Source organism: Pollachius pollachius, assembly GCF_949987615.1.
Source record: "Pollachius pollachius genome assembly, chromosome: 4".
NCBI classification, from domain to species: Eukaryota; Metazoa; Chordata; class Actinopteri; order Gadiformes; family Gadidae; genus Pollachius; species Pollachius pollachius.
Window position 1 is genome coordinate 34,805,381 of NC_136937.1, and position 20,165 is coordinate 34,825,545.

Genomic DNA, 20,165 nt, shown 5'->3' on the forward strand with positions numbered 1-20,165 from the left:
TATACATAATGTAGAGAGAACATGACACCTCCAACAGGCCATAGAGGTAACTACACCCAGTAGAGAATGGATTATAGATATACATAATGTAGAGAGAACATGACCCCTCCAACAGGCCATAGAGGTAACTACACCCAGTATAGAATGGATTATAGATATACATAATGTAGAGAACATGACACCTCCAACAGGCCATAGAGGTAACTACACCCAGTATAGAATGGATTATAGATATACATAATGTAGAGAACATGACACCTCCAACAGGCCATAGAGGTAACTACACCCAGTATAGAATGGATTATAGATATACATAATGTAGAGAACATGACACCTCCAACAGGCCATAGCTCAGAGCAGTTGTCTTGTAATCGAAAGGTTGCTAGTTTGATCCCCATCTCCTGATAGCTGGGTGTCGATGTGTGTATTATAGTATAGTCGCTTTGGATAGAAGCGTCTGCTAAATGCCCTTATTGTAATTGATTATAGAAATATAGTACATCATGCATAATATATATATATTGTTTTAGTTATATATTATGTACTAATATAATGTATATAATATGTATATCATACATGTACATCATGTGTATATTATGTATATATAATATGATGTATACATCTATATTATAATGTACATTATGTGTATCATGTATATTATAATGTACATTATAATGTGTATCATGTGTATTATAATGTATATTATGTGTATCATGTATATTATAATGTGTATCATGTATATTATAATGTGTATCATGTGTATTATGTATATTATAATGTGTATCATGTGTATTATAATGTATATTATAATGTGTATCATGTATATTATAATGTATATTATAATGTGTATCAGGGTCTCCTCCATGCTGACTCTCTCCAGAGGACACACCAGGTCGCTCTGGCGCTGCAGCAGAGAGCTGAGCTACTGGTCAGGTTGGTACTACTACCCCTCCTAACTAGTACTAACTCCTGCTAACTAGTACTACTAACCACTGCTTACTAGTACTACTAACTACTGCTATCAATACTACTAATTAAAACACTACTGCAGCAAGCTTACCAGCAGTGTCACTTACTAGTAGTAATTACTTACTAGTTCTACTATACCTAACGACAGGCAATGTTTTTTAGAATTATTTTTGTCATAAGTTGAAATTCTCTTTACATCCCGACAGCAAGCAATAAATCACATGATCTGACAAAAAACAAACTTTTTTGTCAGACAAGGCTAGTGACTATTGACTAGCTGTAGGTTAATGTCTAGTGACTAGCTGTGGGTTAGTATCTAATGACTAGCTGTAGGTTAGTGTCTAGTGACTAGCTGTAGGTTAATGACTAGCTGTAGGTTAGTGTCTAGTGACTAGCTGTAGGTTAGTGTCTAGTGACTAGGTGTAGGTTAGTGACTAGCTGTTGGGTAGTGTCTAGTGACTAGCTGTAGGTTAGTGACTAGCTTTAGGATAGTGTCTAGTGACTAGCTGTAGGTTAGTGACCAGCTGTAGGTTAGTGTTTAGCTGTTGGTTAGTGTCTAATGACTAGCTGTAGGGTAGTGTCTAGTGACTAGCTGTAGGGTAGTGACTAGTAACTAGCTGTAGGTTAGTGACCAGCTGTAGGGTAGTGACTAGCTGTAGGGTAGTGACCAGCTGTAGGTTAGTGACCAGCTGTAGGTTAGTGACCAGCTGTAGGGTAGTGTCTAGTGACTAGCTGTAGGTTAGTGACCAGCTGTAGGGTAGGGTCTAGTGACTAGCTGTAGGTTAGTGACCAGCTGTAGGGTAGTGTCTAGTGACTAGCTGTAGGGTAGTGACCAGCTGTAGGGTAGTGACTAGCTGTAGGTTAGTGACCAGCTGTAGGGTAGGGTCTAGTGACTAGCTGTAGGGTAGTGACCAGCTGTAGGTTAGTGACCAGCTGTAGGGTAGTGTCTAGTGACTAGCTGTAGGTTAGTGACCAGCTGTAGGTTAGTGACCAGTGGCTGTTGCTTGATGTCTGGTGTCTTTAGGGCGGGGCACTATGACCCAGAGGCAGTGCTGTAGGGTAGTGACCAGTGGCTGTTGCTTGATGTCTGGTGTCTTTAGGGCGGGGCACTATGACCCAGAGGCAGTGCTGTAGGGTAGTGACCAGTGGCTGTTGCTTGATGTCTGGTGTCTTTAGGGCGGGGCACTATGACCCAGAGGCAGTGCGATCCTGTGCCCAGACGGTGGCTCTCCACTGGCAGAGCCTGATGCTGAGGATCGAAGACCGACTGAAGCTGGTCAACGCTTCAGCGGCCTTCTACCGCACCTCCCAGCAGGTGGTGTACATACACACACACATCTATATACCCATAGAAATACACATACCTTCATACACATCTATATATACATAGAAATACACATACCTTCATACACATCTATATACACTTAGAAATACACATACCTTCATACACATCTATATACACATAGAAATACACATACCTTCATACACATCTATATACCCATAGAAATACACATACCTTCATACACATCTATATACACTTAGAAATACACATACCTTCATACACATCTATATACACTTAGAAATACACTTACCTTCATACACATCTATATACACATAGAAATACACATACCTTCATACACATCTATATACACTTAGAAATACACATACCTTCATACACATCTATATACACTTAGAAATACACATACCTTCATACACATCTATATACACATAGAAATACACATACCTTCATACACATCTATATACACATAGAAATACACATACCTTCATACACATCTATATACACTTAGAAATACACATACCTTCATACACATCTATATACACATAGAAATACACATACCTTCATACACATCTATATACACATAGAAATACACATACCTTCATACACATCTATATACACATAGAAATACACATACCTTCATACACATCTATATACACTTAGAAATACACATACCTTCATACACATCTATATACACATAGAAATACACATACCTTCATACACATCTATATACACTTAGAAATACACATACCTTCATACACATCTATATACACATAGAAATTCACATAACTTTAAATACATCTATACCCATACATTTATATACATCTATATATAGAAATACACATACATTTATTTAAATATATACATAGAAATGCACGTACATTTATATAAATATGTACATATACATAGAAATACTATACATTTATATATGTATATTTAATTAGAAATACATATACATTCGTGTATATATATATATATATATATATACATAGAAATACACATATATTTATATAAATATATATATACATAGAAATGCACGTACATTTATATAAATATGTAAATATACATAGAAATACTATACATTTGTATATGTATATTTACATAGAAATACATATACATTCGTATATATATATATATACATAGAAATACACATATATTTATATAAATATATATATACATAGAAATACACATACATTTATATAAATATATATATATAAATGCATATCTATACATATGAATAACTGCCTTCAACTGCACCCCCCAGCAGGTAGTCTACATCAATTATTATATATATATATAAATGTGTGTATGTATTTGTATATGTATGTATGTTTGTGTCTATCTATCTCTCTATTGTTAGATTGTGTGTGATTAGGTGTGTGTATATCTATCTATCTTGTGTGTGTAGGTGTGATCTCTATCTGACTGTGTGTGTGTTGTGCGGTAGGTGTGTATCTCTATCTGTGTGTGTGTTGTTGTGCAGTAGATGTGTATCTCTATCTGTGTGTGTGATGTTGTGCGGTAGGTGTGTATCTCTATCTGTGTGTGTGATGTTGTGTGTCTGTTGTTGTGTTGTTGTGTTGTTGTGTGTGTGATGTTGTGCGGTAGGTTTGTATCTCTATCTGGCTGTGTCTGTTGTTGTGCGGTAGGTGTGTACCTCTATCTGACTGTGTGTGTGTTGTTGTGTTGTTGTGTTGTTGTGTGTGTGTTGTTGTGCGGTAGGTGTGTACCTTTATCTGACTGTGTGTGTGTTGTTGTGTGTCTGTTGTTGTGTTGTTGTGTGTCTGTTGTTGTGTTGTTGTGTGTGTGTTGTTGTGCGGTAGGTGTGTACCTCTATCTGACTGTGTGTGTTGTTGTGTGTCTGTTGTTGTGTTGTTGTGCGGTAGGTGTGTACCTCTATCTGACTGTGTGTGTGTTGTTGTGTGTTTGTTGTTGTGTTGTTGTGTGTGTGTTGTTGTGCGGTAGGTGTGTACCTTTATCTGACTGTGTGTGTGTTGTTGTGTGTCTGTTGTTGTGTTGTTGTGTGTCTGTTGTTGTGTTGTTGTGTGTGTGTTGTTGTGCGGTAGGTGTGTACCTCTATCTGACTGTGTGTGTTGTTGTGTGTCTGTTGTTGTGTTGTTGTGCGGTAGGTGTGTACCTCTATCTGACTGTGTGTGTGTTTGTTGTTGTGTTGTTGTGTGTGTGTTGTTGTGTGGTAGGTGTGTACCTCTATCTGACTGTGTGTGTGTTGTTGTGTGTCTGTTGTTGTGTTGTTGTGTGTGTGTTGTTGTGCGGTAGGTGTGTACCTCTATCTGACTGTGTGTGTGTTGTTGTGTGTCTGTTGTTGTGTTGTTGTGTGTCTGTTGTTGTGTTGTTGTGTGTGTGTTGTTGTGCGGTAGGTGTGTACCTCTATCTGACTGTGTGTGTTGTTGTGTTGTTGTGTGTGTGTTGTTGTGCGGTAGGTGTGTACCTCTATCTGACTGTGTGTGTTGTTGTGTTGTTGTGTGTGTGTTGTTGTGCGGTAGGTGTGTACCTCTATCTGACTGTGTCTGTTGTTGTGTTGTTGTGTGTGTGTTGTTGTGCGGTAGGTGTGTACCTCTATCTGACTGTGTCTGTTGTTGTGTTGTTGTGTGTGTGTTGTTGTGCGGTAGGTGTGTACCTCTATCTGACTGTGTGTGTGTCTGTTGTTGTGTTGTTGTGTGTGTGTTGTTGTGCGGTAGGTGTGTACCTCTATCTGACTGTGTGTGTTGTTGTGTTGTTGTGTGTGTGTTGTTGTGCGGTAGGTGTGTACCTCTATCTGACTGTGTGTGTTGTTGTGTTGTTGTGTGTGTGTTGTTGTGCGGTAGGTGTGTACCTCTATCTGACTGTGTCTGTTGTTGTGTTGTTGTGTGTGTGTTGTTGTGCGGTAGGTGTGTACCTCTATCTGACTGTGTCTGTTGTTGTGTTGTTGTGTGTGTGTTGTTGTGCGGTAGGTGTGTACCTCTATCTGACTGTGTGTGTTGTTGTGTTGTTGTGTGTGTGTTGTTGTGCGGTAGGTGTGTACCTCTATCTGACTGTGTGTGTTGTTGTGTTGTTGTGTGTGTGTTGTTGTGCGGTAGGTGTGTACCTCTATCTGACTGTGTGTGTTGTTGTGTTGTTGTGTGTGTGTTGTTGTGCGGTAGGTGTGTACCTCTATCTGTGTGTGTGTTGTTGTGCGGTAGGTGTGTACCTCTATCTGACTGTGTGTGTTGTTGTGTTGTTGTGTGTGTGTTGTTGTGCGGTAGATGTGTATCTCTATCTGTGTGTGTGATGTTGTGCGGTAGGTGTGTATCTCTATCTGTGTGTGTGATGTTGTGTGTCTGTTGTTGTGTTGTTGTGTGTGTGATGTTGTGCGGTAGGTTTGTATCTCTATCTGGCTGTGTCTGTTGTTGTGCGGTAGGTGTGTACCTCTATCTGACTGTGTGTGTGTTGTTGTGTTGTTGTGTTGTTGTGTGTGTGTTGTTGTGCGGTAGGTGTGTACCTTTATCTGACTGTGTGTGTGTTGTTGTGTGTCTGTTGTTGTGTTGTTGTGTGTCTGTTGTTGTGTTGTTGTGTGTGTGTTGTTGTGCGGTAGGTGTGTACCTCTATCTGACTGTGTGTGTTGTTGTGTGTCTGTTGTTGTGTTGTTGTGCGGTAGGTGTGTACCTCTATCTGACTGTGTGTGTGTTGTTGTGTGTTTGTTGTTGTGTTGTTGTGTGTGTGTTGTTGTGCGGTAGGTGTGTACCTTTATCTGACTGTGTGTGTGTTGTTGTGTGTCTGTTGTTGTGTTGTTGTGTGTCTGTTGTTGTGTTGTTGTGTGTGTGTTGTTGTGCGGTAGGTGTGTACCTCTATCTGACTGTGTGTGTTGTTGTGTGTCTGTTGTTGTGTTGTTGTGCGGTAGGTGTGTACCTCTATCTGACTGTGTGTGTGTTGTTGTGTGTTTGTTGTTGTGTTGTTGTGTGTGTGTTGTTGTGCGGTAGGTGTGTACCTTTATCTGACTGTGTGTGTGTTGTTGTGTGTCTGTTGTTGTGTTGTTGTGTGTCTGTTGTTGTGTTGTTGTGTGTGTGTTGTTGTGCGGTAGGTGTGTACCTCTATCTGACTGTGTGTGTTGTTGTGTGTCTGTTGTTGTGTTGTTGTGCGGTAGGTGTGTACCTCTATCTGACTGTGTGTGTGTTTGTTGTTGTGTTGTTGTGTGTGTGTTGTTGTGTGGTAGGTGTGTACCTCTATCTGACTGTGTGTGTGTTGTTGTGTGTCTGTTGTTGTGTTGTTGTGTGTGTGTTGTTGTGCGGTAGGTGTGTACCTCTATCTGACTGTGTGTGTGTTGTTGTGTGTCTGTTGTTGTGTTGTTGTGTGTCTGTTGTTGTGTTGTTGTGTGTGTGTTGTTGTGCGGTAGGTGTGTACCTCTATCTGACTGTGTGTGTTGTTGTGTTGTTGTGTGTGTGTTGTTGTGCGGTAGGTGTGTACCTCTATCTGACTGTGTGTGTTGTTGTGTTGTTGTGTGTGTGTTGTTGTGCGGTAGGTGTGTACCTCTATCTGACTGTGTCTGTTGTTGTGTTGTTGTGTGTGTGTTGTTGTGCGGTAGGTGTGTACCTCTATCTGACTGTGTCTGTTGTTGTGTTGTTGTGTGTGTGTTGTTGTGCGGTAGGTGTGTACCTCTATCTGACTGTGTGTGTGTCTGTTGTTGTGTTGTTGTGTGTGTGTTGTTGTGCGGTAGGTGTGTACCTCTATCTGACTGTGTGTGTTGTTGTGTTGTTGTGTGTGTGTTGTTGTGCGGTAGGTGTGTACCTCTATCTGACTGTGTGTGTTGTTGTGTTGTTGTGTGTGTGTTGTTGTGCGGTAGGTGTGTACCTCTATCTGACTGTGTCTGTTGTTGTGTTGTTGTGTGTGTGTTGTTGTGCGGTAGGTGTGTACCTCTATCTGACTGTGTCTGTTGTTGTGTTGTTGTGTGTGTGTTGTTGTGCGGTAGGTGTGTACCTCTATCTGACTGTGTGTGTTGTTGTGTTGTTGTGTGTGTGTTGTTGTGCGGTAGGTGTGTACCTCTATCTGACTGTGTGTGTTGTTGTGTTGTTGTGTGTGTGTTGTTGTGCGGTAGGTGTGTACCTCTATCTGACTGTGTGTGTTGTTGTGTTGTTGTGTGTGTGTTGTTGTGCGGTAGGTGTGTACCTCTATCTGACTGTGTGTGTTGTTGTGTTGTTGTGTGTGTGTTGTTGTGCGGTAGGTGTGTACCTCTATCTGACTGTGTGTGTGTTGTTGTGCGGTAGGTGTGTACCTCTATCTGACTGTGTGTGTGTTGTTGTGCGCTCCAGGTGTGTGGTGTGCTGGAGAGCTTGGAGCAGGAGTACCGACGCGATGAGGACTGGTGTGGGGGAGGGGACAGGGGGCGGGGCCAGAATGACCTCATCCCCCTCATCAGCAAACACATGGACCAGAAAGAGGCCTTCCTGAAGGTGAGACAGGCAGACAGACAGGTAGAGAGAAAGGCAGACAGACAGGAAAACATACCGACAGGTAGGAGGACTGACAGGCAGATAGACAGGTAGACAGACAGACAGGCATGTGGGATGACAGACAGGCAGATAGACAGGCAGACAGACACAGTATGTAGGCTTGAAAATATTGATCAACTCGTCATATGTGTATGTTTGTGTGTTTGTGTCTGTACTGTGTGTGTGTGTCTGTACTGTGTGTGTGTGTGTGTCTGTACTGTGTGTGTGTGTGTGTGTGTGTGTGTGTGTGTGTCTGTACTGTGTGTGTGTGTGTGTGTGTGCGTGTGTGTGTGTGTGTGTGTGTGTGTGTGTGTGTGTGTTTAGGCCTGTACTCTGGCCAGGAGGAATGCGGAGGTCTTCCTGAAGTATATTCACCGGAATAGCGTCACCATGGCAACCATATCCGGCCACAGCCTCACCGTTACCGGGGTAACGGGGGTCAGCGAGGTCACCGGACACTCTAGGGTCCCAGAGCAGCAAGTCAAAGGTGAACACACACACACACACACACACACACACACACACACACACACACACACACACACACACACACACACACACACACACACATATATATGTATACAATCTCCCTAGTGGGATTAATAAAGTTGTATTGCATTGTATTGAAGGTTTTCTTAGTGTACTATGTGTACTACTAGGTATATATTGCTAGGTATATACTGTGTGTACTACTAGGTATATATTACTAGGTATATACTGTGTGTACTACTAGGTATATATTACTAGGTATATACTGTTTGTACTACTAGGTATATATTACTAGGTATATACTGTGTGTACTACTAGGTATATATTACTAGGTATATACTGTGTGTACTACTAGGTATATACTGTGTGTATATTGTGTGTACTACTAGGTATATATTAATAGGTATATACTGTGTGTACTATAGGTATATACTGTGTGTATACTCTGCGTACTACTAGGTGTATACTGTGTGTATACTGTGTGTATACTGTGTGTACTACTAGGTGTTTACTGTGTGTATACTGTGTGTATACTGTGTGTATACTGTGTGTATACTGTGCATACTACTAGGTGTATACTGTGTGTATACTGTGTGTACTACTAGGTGTATACTGTGTGTACTACTAGGTATTCTCAGTGAGCTGCTCCAGAGGGAGAACAGAGTTCTTCACTTCTGGACGCTGAAGAAACGCCGTCTGGACCAGTGCCAGCAGTACCTGATGTTCCAGAACCACACACAGCAGGTACACACACACACACACACAGCAGGTACACACACACTCACAGCAGGTACACACACACACACACACACACACACACACACACACACAGCAGGTATACACACACACACACACACATAGCAGGGACACACACACTCACAGCAGGTACACACACACACACACACACACACAGCAGGTACACACACAATCACAGCAGGTACACACACACAACCACACACACAGCAGGTACACACACACACACACAGCAGGCACACACACACACAGAAGGCACACACACACACACACACACACACACAGCAGGTACACACACACACACAAACACACACACACCCAACCAAACAGACAGACAGACAGACAGACAGGTATGCAGGTGTGAGACAGGGGGTCCTCTCTGCTCCCCTAGCCTGTCTATCAGGGGTTAAAACTAACTTCTTTCACCACCGTCCCGGAAACGTCCTGAAAAACATTTTGAACCGTCCCGAATCTTCCCAAGAATCTTTTACATTTTGAGTAGTTACTTACTGATACTATAATAAAAACACAATACATTGTGTTGATAAAATTATATATTTATTTCCAGACTATATTTGTTTAGCTTCAAGATGACAACCAACAGTCACAGAACGTGACCTCCTGCCACCATTTAGACTGCATTCAGTGAGTTTTATTCGTCAAGAAGAGGGTCATGAATTGAGATTTGCATGAGGCTGTTCAGAGTGTCATTGGCTAGGCGAGACCTCCAGTCCGACTACACCCGTTTCATGTAGGAGAAATCACGCTCGCAGCAGGAGCTGCTCACGCCTTTTTCACGGCACGGTCAGCGCGTTTACACTGCCCGAGGTAAATTTGCCAGCTTGAGCTAGCACCCCAATATACCCTCCCGGACCGGCTTGGGGAGCGATATCATCATGAGCAGTTCTTACTGGAGAGAATGTAAAATGCTGTAGGTTAGTGTCTAGTGACTAGCTGTAGGTTAGTGTCTAGTGACTAGCTGTAGGGTAGTGTCTAGTGACTAGCTGTAAGGTAGTGTCTAGTGACTAGCTGTAGGGTAGTGTCTAGTGACTAGCTGTAGGTTAGTGTCTAGTGACTAGGTGTAGGGTAGTGTCTAGTGACTAGCTGTAGGTTAGTGACTAGCTGTAGGGTAGTGCCTAGTGACTAGCTGTAGGGTACTGTCTAGTGACTAGCTGTAGGGTAGTGTCTAGTGACTAGCTGTAGGTTAATGACTAGCTGTAGGTTAGTGTCTAGTGACTAGCTGTAGGGTAGTGTCTAGTGACTAGCTGTAGGGTAGTGACTAGCTGTTGGGTAGCTTCTAGTGACTAGCTGTAGGTTAGTGTCTAGTGACTAGGTGTAGGTTAGTGACTAGCTGTAGGGTACTGTCTAGTGACTAGCTGTAGGGTAGTGTCTAGTGACTAGCTGTAGGTTAGTGACCAGCTGTAGGGTACTGTCTAGTGACTAGCTGTAGGGTAGTGTCTAGTGACTAGCTGTAGGGTAGTGTCTAGTGACTAGCTGTAGGTTAGTGACTAGCTGTTGGGTAGCGTCTAGTGACTAGCTGTAGGTTAGTGTCTAGTGACTAGCTGTAGGGTAGTGTCTAGTGACTAGCTGTAGGGTAGTGTCTAGTGACTAGCTGTAGGTTAGTGACTAGCTGTTGGGTAGCGTCTAGTGACTAGCTGTAGGTTAGTGTCTAGTGACTAGGTGTAGGGTAGTGTCTAGTGACTAGCTGTAGGGTAATGTCTAGTGACTAGCTGTAGGTTAGTGACTAGCTGTTGGGTAGCGTCTAGTGACTAGCTGTAGGTTAGTGTCTAGTGACTAGGTGTAGGGTAGTGTCTAGTGACTAGCTGTAGGGTAGTGTCTAGTGACTAGCTGTAGGGTAATGTCTAGTGACTAGCTGTAGGTTAGTGACTAGCTGTTGGGTAGCGTCTAGTGACTAGCTGTAGGTTAGTGTCTAGTGACTAGGTGTAGGTTAGTGAGTTGCTGATTATGTAGGAGAAGGTGATGCAGTCGTATTAAACAAAGACGTTGAAAGATGGTGCGATCTACGAGAGAGACGCAGAGGAACTGTCCTTACGAGGCTTTAGTGGTGGTCAGCAAAATAAAGAATATGTTGGCGTCTTCATTCATAAAAGAATAAAAACATTCGGGAGTATTCAAATTATTCTAAAGAGGTCTAGACTAGAGATGCACGGTTGGCGGTCATACCCGCGGATACCGTGGATAATCCACAGGTTGGGTGGATTGCGTGAAAAAAAGTAATAGTTCTGGGGTCGCGGTTGAAATGAATAAATAAATATTAAGTAGGTTAAAATATTGACTAGGCAAACGGCAAACTGACTAATTTGACATATATTTTTCTATAATCTTCCTGCATCTGAAATGCGGGAACATCTCCACCCAGCGCTCTGGTTTTCCGTAAGCATTCCACTGTGCGATCGTCCCTGCTGCGTATGCCCTCACACCAGGCGCGGAGCGGGCGGTGGCTTTCGGGACTGAAGCCCCGAATCTCACTTCTAATGCTCTTGATCTTTTTTTAAGCTTTTGTATTTTCACTGCCATCTAGTGGAGAGGACATGCAACAGCATGGATAATACTTCGCTACAAAACCATGGGCCTATTGTTCGCTAAGCACAGTAGGCATACCACTTCTAAAATACAAACAAACAATCCTACTTTGAATCTACTGAAAGTTAGTCTCAAATTTATGTCTCATTTTGCCATTGTGGTTTACATAAAAATCTCTAGAAGTCAATAGTTAAGTGGTTGTTGTTTCTTTCCATTAACTAGTATTGTCTTGAGCAGGCCCTGCAACTGAAAGTATAGGCTATGAATTAGAAGGGATTTAGGATTTGCCAATGTCCAGCCGGTCACCCTGAAATGGACTAGAATGCAGGAAATCGCATCGTAGAAATTCAAAATTTTCTGGGGGAGGACCCCCAGTCCAATCACAGCCCTCCAATCACAGCTCTCCAATCACAGCCCTCCAATCACAAACAATCACAGCCCTCCAATCACAGCTCTCCAATCACAGCTCTCCAATCACAGCCCTCCAATCTAACCAGCTGCAGCTTTAAATGTTGAACTAATGGACTCACTAACGAGGGAACCCTCTGCAGGCGCTGGATTGGCTGCAGCAGTCAGGTGACCACTACCTGGCCACCCACACGTCGCCGGGGGCAACCGTCACTCAGACTCAGGAACTACTGGCCGAGCACCGTCAGTTCTGTGTGTCAGCCAAGGTCTCTCTCTCTCTCTCCACTGTAACCCTACCTCTCTCTCTCCACTCTAACCCTCTCTCTCTCTCTCTCTCCACTCTAACCCTACCTCTCTCTCTCTCTCTCTCTCCACTAACCCTACCTCTCTCTCTCTCTCTCTCCACTCTAACCCTACCTCTCTCATTCTCTCTCTCTCTCTCTCTCTCTCCACTCTAACCCTACCTCCCTCTCTCTCCCCTCTAACCCTACCTCTCTCTCTCTCTCCACTCTAACCCTACCTCTCTCTCTATCTCTCTCTCCACTCTAACCCTACCTCTCTCTCTCTATCTCTCTCTCCACTCTAACCCTACCTCTCTCTCTCTCTCTCTCTCCACTCTAACCCTACGTCTCTCTCTCTCTCTCTCTCTCTCTCTCTCTCCACTCTAACCCTACCTCTCTCTCTCTCTCTCTCTCCACTCCAACCCTACCTCTCTCTCTCTCTCTCTCTCTCCACTAACCCTACCTCTCTCTCTCTCTCTCTCTCTCTCTCCACTCTAACCCTACCTCTCTCATTCTCTCTCTCTCTCTCTCTCTCTCTCCACTCTAACCCTACCTCCCTCTCTCTCCCCTCTAACCCTACCTCTCTCTCTCTCTCCACTCTAACCCTACCTCTCTCTCTCTCCACTCTAACCCTACCTCTCTCTCTCTCTCTCTCTCTCTCCACTCTAACCCTACCTCTCTCTCTCTCTCTCTCTCTCTCCACTCTAACCCTACGTCTCTCTCTCTCTCTCTCTCTCTCTCTCTCTCTCTCTCTCTCTCTCTCTCTCTCTCTCTCTCTCTCTCTCTCCACTCTAACCCTACCTCTCTCTCCCAGCGTATCCAGGAGAAGGTCCACCTGTTGATCCAGCTGGCTGAGAGCATGCTGGCTAAAGGCCACGCCCACCGGGCGGAGCTCCGCCGCTGTGTGGCCGGAGTGGACAAGCGTTACCGTGACTTCAGCGGCCGGATGGGGCAATACCGCCACCTGCTGGACACGGCCCTGGGGGGCTGCAGCCAGGTAAATCCCCCCGCCTCTATCCATAACCGAGGTAACTAACCCCTCCACTACCTGTTACCATGGTAACTTCCCCGGCCTCTATCCGTAACCGTGGTACCTACCACCTCTACTACCTGTTACCATGGTAACTAACCCCTCCTCTACCCCTAACCGTGGTAACACACCCCTCCACTACCTGTTACCATGGTAACTCCCCCCTCCTCTACCCCTAACCACGGTAACACACCCCTCCACTACCTGTTACCGTGGTAACACACCCCTCCTCTACCCCTAACCACGGTAACACACCCCTCCACTACCTGTTACCGTGGTAACACACCCCTCCACTACCTGTTACCGTGGTAACACACCCCTCCTCTACCCCTAACCACGGTAACACACCCCTCCACTACCTGTTACCGTGGTAACACACCCCTCCACTACCTGTTACCATGGTAACACACCCCTCCACTACCTGTTACCATGGTAACTAACCCCTCCTCTACCCCTAACCACGGTAACACACCCCTCCACTACCTGTTACCGTGGTAACACACCCCTCCACTACCTGTTACCGTGGTAACACACCCCTCCACTACCTGTTACCATGGTAACACACCCCTCCTCTACCCCTAACCGTGGTAACACACCCCTCCACTACCTGTTACCATGGTAACACACCCCTCCACTACCTGTTACCGTGGTAACACAGCCCTCCACTACCTGTTACCATGGTAACACACCCCTCCACTACCTGTTACCGTGGTAACACACCCCTCCACTACCTGTTACCATGGTAACTAACCCCTCCTCTACCCCTAACCGTGGTAATACACCCCTCCACTACCTGTTACCATGGTAATTAACCCCTCCACTACCTGTTACCGTGGTAACACACCCCTCCTCTACCCCTAACCGTGGTAACACACCACTCCACTACCTGTTACCATGGTAACACACCCCTCCACTACCTGTTACCATGGTAACTAACCCCTCCACTACCTGTTACCATGGTAACTAACCCCTCCTCTACCCCTAACCGTGGTAACACACCCCTCCACTACCTGTTACCATGGTAACTAACCCCTCCACTACCTGTTACCGTGGTAACACACCCCTCCACTACCTGTTACCATGGTAACTAACCCCTCCTCTACCCCTAACCGTGGTAACACACCCCTCCACTACCTGTTACCATGGTAACTAACCCCTCCTCTACCTGTTACCATGGTAACTAACCCCTCCTCTACCCCTAACCGTGGTAACACACCCCTCCACTACCTGTTACCATGGTAACTCCCCCCTCCTCTACCCCTAACCATGGTAACACACCCCTCCACTCCCTGTTACCATGGTAAGTAACCCCTCGTCTACCTGTTACCGTGGTAACTAACCCCTCCTCTACCTGTGTGTACGGGTGTGGTTGTCAGGACAACAAGGACCTGGAGCTGGATCTGATCCCCAACAGTCTGTCGGACTCGGACCCCGAGGTGAACCTCAGCGACCCGGACCACCAGCTGAGTGACGAGAAGAGGAGGACGGCCCGCAAGAAAGAGTAAGAGAGAGGGGGTGGGGGGGAGATGTCGATGGTGTGTTAAAATTGGTGGGTTAATAGGTGGGATAAATTAGGATGTTAACTCTTGGGACCTCATTTCAGAAACTTCCTAGCTCTGAAATCTTATCCTATCTTGAGATATGAAGGCATTTCGGGGCTTTGGTATTACAGAAGGAGGTTTCCTAACTTAACTTAGGAAGAAATCCTATCTTATCTTAAGATAGGAATTTAGCCATTACAGAACTATCCTAAGTTAGGAATTTCTTGAGCTAGGATCCCTAAGTTAGGTGGCCATACACCAGTGTTTCCCCTATATGCACCTAGCAGTGGCGGTAAGCCGCTGCTAGGTGCATATGTTGGCCGTCCTTTTTAACAAGAGGAGAGGAGAGCCTCATTTTAGGGGATTAGGAATCAGTGAATTGCATTGGCTTCTATGAGCTTAGGGACCGTCTGCAAAGTGCAAAACTGAAAATGACCACAATGGTAAAATTTCCATAGCGTCACCATTATTGACTCTAGAGCCCCAAAACTTGTTCCATATAGGTTTGGCCTCTTTATGGTAATACTTCAACCTTTAGTTTTGAAAAATATATATTTTCTTATTTTTTAGGATTTTTTATTTAGCAAAAATGTCAATAGCGTCGCCATTATTGACTCTAGAGCCCCTAAACTCTTTCCATAGCGGCATGGCCTCTTTATGGTCCTACTACAACCTTTAGCTAAGGTTCAGTATGTTAGCTAGTAGCGTCACCATTATTGACTCTAGAGCCCTAAAACTTGTTCCATAGAGGCATGGGCTCTTTGGTCCTCCACCCTTTGTGATGGGGAGAGGGGTGGGAGGGGGAAGATGCACTGGTTTGAGGCACTGACCTTTTTGATTGATGTGGTATTTGTGTTATGTGATTTTACTGTATAGGGTGGTCGTTGATATAATTTTTTTGTTAAATATGTGTAAATAATTGTTTTAAAGATTATACTTATTATGTTCAATCCCTCCATATTTCCCCTGCTCATTACTGTGCACAAATGTACTGTATGTACACCCTTCTGGTGCCGGCAGACACATAGAAAGCTTGTCTTTTCAAAAAACATTGCGAGCGGGAAAAAACATTTCACCTCCACTGTTGCAACTCCATCCTAGGGGAAACACTGTACACCCTGTCCTAAATACAAAATAACAGTCAATAACTGGCAGCAGCACTGCTAGTAGATCTGTATGATTATGAAGACGATGAACATTACAACAGAAACGTGATGGCTGAAAAGCTACCTAGAGACCGCATAAAGATTTGTTAAATTTTCCTGACCATATTTTAATTTCATTTTAAAGTCTCCAAAGACATTTAATTTTGAATTTGTTGGAAGAATTACTTTACTACTTTATTACTCCTCTCCTTGTTCTCTGTACCAATACCCGCCCTGACCGTAGTACAAGTGCTACTAGCTTGCCGTTACTAACAAAGATCCTTTATCAACAGTCTCTGTTAACGTTAAAAGTAACTTGTTCTCTCAATCTCATGCACATTCTGAGTGCAGAAACAGACATAACCTGACCATAACCCAGGATTAACTGAGGTAAGATAAGATAGGAAGCCGAAGATAAGATAGGAAACAGCCAACAGGTTAGGGAATGCTTCTGTAATAGGAAGTTAGGATTTTTCCTATTTTTGAGTCCCTAATTTAAATTAGGGTTAAGGATTAGGATTATTTCTGTAATGAGGCCCCTGGTTGCTAAAACCACTAGTGTATGTGTAATTGTGTGTGTGTGTAGGTACATCATGGCTGAACTGTTGCAGACGGAGAGAGTTTACGTCAGAGATCTACAGGAGTGCATTGAGGTACACGGCTACTGCACTCTACTGTATTATACTGCACTCTACTGTATTATACTGCACTCTACTGTATTATACTGCACTCTACTGTTTTATACTGCACTCTACTGTTTTATACTGCACTCTACTGTTTTACTTTATTCTACTGCACCCTACTGTATTCTACTGCACTCTATATTCTACTGCACTCTACTGCATGATACTTTATTCTACTGCACTCTACTGTATTCTACTGCACTCTACTGTATTATACTTTATTCTACTGCACTCTATTGTATTATACTTTATTCTACTGCACTCTACTGTATTATACTTTATTCTACTGCACTCTACTGTATTCTACTTTATTCTACTACACTCTACTGTATTCTACTGCACTCTACTGTATTCTACTGCATTATACTTTATTCCACTGCACTCTACTGTATTCTACTGCATTATACTTTATTCTACTGCACTCTACTGTATTCCACTGCACTCTACTGTATTCTACTGCATTATACTTTATTCTACTGCACTCTACTGTATATAATGTAGTGATCTTTAATCTCTATATATACAGTGATATAGTGATTCATAATCTTTATATAGTGATCTATAACCTGTCATCTATAACCCAGACCTACCTGTGGGAGATGACCAGTGGCACCGATGTTCCGCTCGGACTTTCCAACAAAGACGACGTCGTGTTCGGAAACCTCCTGGACATCCACGAGTTCCACAACAGGTAGACAATTATATCCATATACATACATACATCTATAGTGTATATATATATATATATATATATATATACATATTAGGGCTGTCAAACGATTAAAAATTGTAATCGGGATCAATCGCATAGTATTGGTGATTAGCGAGTATAACTCACGATTAATCACATTTTTTTTATTATATTTTAAATCCACTCCAATTGAAGTTAAATGAGATATCAAATGGAATGACACATTATTATTCATACCAAATGTTCTTAATAAGCAAAAACTAGACAAAGTGATATTGAGGGAATTTTATTGACTCACTCAGTGTGGGTTGAATATGAAACTTTTGGAACACCACAGATTTGGGAATTGTAAACAGGCTTTCAATTAATGCAATTGTAATCAGGGAGTCACTTACTGCAAGTGTAATTTAATATAAAGTAAGTGTAACTAAAAACAAAAATGAATTCTGATATGAATGTTGACATTTTGTTGGCATTTTTTTAATATATATATATATATATATATATATATAAAGACATTCATACATGCAGCGCTACACATACCCGTCCATACGTCCATTTGTGTGTGTTCGCAGTATCTTTCTGAAGGAACTGGAGAACTATGAACAGCTTCCTGAGGACGTTGGACATTGCTTCGTCACCTGGGTAACATGAGACTGGGTGGATGTGTGTATATTAGACAAACACACTAAAGTCTGTGCGTGTTTGTCTGTTTATGTTTTAAAAGTCCTGCCTCTCTGATAGGCTGATAAAGTGCTTGTCTCTGATAGGCTGATAAGTTCCACATGTACGTGACCTACTGCCGTAACAAGCCAGACTCCAGCCTGCTGGTCCAGCAGCACGGCTCAACCTTCTTTCAGGTCAGAAATAACCCATTACTATGGTTACAACGCACCATCACTATGGCAACAACACATCACCATCGCCTTGGTAGCAACAAACCATTAGTCATTGATGCTAGTGGAAGCAACACTATTCTACCACCAACAACACGCCCCTCCGTCACCCTGACAACAACACACCCCCTCCATTACCAAGACAACAACACGCCCCTCTATCACCATGACAACAACACGCCACTCTATCACCATGACAACAAAAGCCCCCTCCATCACCCTGACAACAACACGCCACTCTATCACCATGACAACAAAAGCCCCCTCTATCACCATGACAACAACACACCCCCTCCATTACCAAGACAACAACACGCCCCTCTATCACCATGACAACAAAAGCCCCCTCTATCACCATGACAACAACACGCCCCTCTATCACCATGGCAACGTCCTCGTGTGTGTAGGAGGTCCAGAGGAGGCATGGCCTGGCCAACTCCATCTCCTCCGCCCTGATCAAACCGGTCCAGAGAATCACCAAGTACCAGCTGCTGCTCAAGGTGCACACACACACACACACACGTAGAGACGCAGTGATGTAGATCCACCGCTATACATCTAGATACATGGACACCATGTATCTGTGCAGGAGCTGCTGGCGTGCTGTGAGGAGGGGAAAGGAGAGATCAAGGAGGGTCTGGACGTCATGCTCAGCGTCCCCAAGAGAGCTAACGATGCTATGCATGTTAGCATGCTTGAAGGTAACACACATACACATGCATTTGGATCCATGTTTATTCTGTATTATATAGATGTGTTTATCTATAGATATAGTATATGTAGATGTATATAAATATGTATGTAGAGATCTAGATACAAAGTATCTAGTTTGTATATAGATGTGTACCCAGTGTGTACCAGTGTGTACCAAGTGGTTCTCCATGTGTGTATCTAGTGTGTACCCAGTGTGTACCAGTGTGTACCCAATGTGTACCGGTGTGTACCCAGTGTGTACCAATGTGTACCCAGTGTGTACCAGGGTCTCTCCATGTGTGTGTACCCGTGTGTACCAGGGTCTCTCCATGTGTGTGTACCAGTGTGTACCAGGGTGTCTCCGTGTGTGTGTACCAGTGTGTACCAGGGTCTCTTCGTGTGTGTGTACCAGTGTGTACCAGGGTCTCTCCGTGTGTGTCCAGGGGTGGAGGAAGGCGTGGAGGTGCAGGGTGAGCTGCTCCTTCAGGACTCCTTCCAGGTCTGGGAACCAAAGTCTCTGATCAGGAAGGGGCGGGACCGACACCTCTTCCTGTTTGAGCTGTCACTCATCTTCAGCAAGGAGATCAAAGACTCGTGCGGGAGAACGAAATACATTTACAAGAGCAGACTGAGGGTACTTCTACACACAGTACACACATAGTACACACAGTACACACATAGTACACACAGTACACACCTTATACACAGTGCACACATAGTACACACAGTACACACCTTATACACAGTACACACATAGTACACACACAGTACACACCTTATACACAGTACACACACAGTACACACACAGTACACACCTTATACACAGTGCACACACAGTACACACCTTATACACAGTTCACACACAGTACACACACAGTACACACCTTATACACAGTGCACACATAGTACACACAGTACACACCTTATACACAGTGCACACATAGTACACACACAGTACACACCTTATACACAGTACACACATAGTACACACCTTATACACAGTGCACACATAGTACACACACAGTACACACCTCATACACAGTACACACCTTATACACAGTGCACACATAGTACACACCTTATACACAGTACACACATAGTACACACAGTACACACCTTATACACAGTGCACACATAGTACACACACAGTACATACCTTATACACAGTGCACACACAGTACACACCTTATACACAGTTCACACACAGTACACACACAGTACACACCTTATACACAGTGCACACATAGTACACACAGTACACACCTTATACACAGTGCACACAT

General features: G+C 43.7%; 1 protein-coding gene across 1 annotated transcript in view; it reads left to right on the top strand.

Moving 5' to 3' along the window:
• LOC307074822 (kalirin-like) overlaps window positions 1–20,165 on the top strand; it is a gene marked incomplete at both ends in the record, with an annotated part of 54,334 nt that overhangs the window by 20,735 nt on the left and 13,434 nt on the right. The window contains 15 exon segments of the mRNA XM_079735191.1: window positions 854–933; window positions 2,146–2,284; window positions 7,549–7,689; window positions 8,053–8,215; window positions 8,846–8,961; window positions 12,066–12,188; window positions 13,018–13,200; window positions 14,610–14,734; window positions 16,506–16,572; window positions 17,187–17,293; window positions 17,869–17,938; window positions 18,064–18,153; window positions 18,597–18,689; window positions 18,779–18,890; window positions 19,326–19,516. Coding sequence (XP_079591317.1) covers window positions 854–933; window positions 2,146–2,284; window positions 7,549–7,689; window positions 8,053–8,215; window positions 8,846–8,961; window positions 12,066–12,188; window positions 13,018–13,200; window positions 14,610–14,734; window positions 16,506–16,572; window positions 17,187–17,293; window positions 17,869–17,938; window positions 18,064–18,153; window positions 18,597–18,689; window positions 18,779–18,890; window positions 19,326–19,516 — 1,800 coding nt within the window.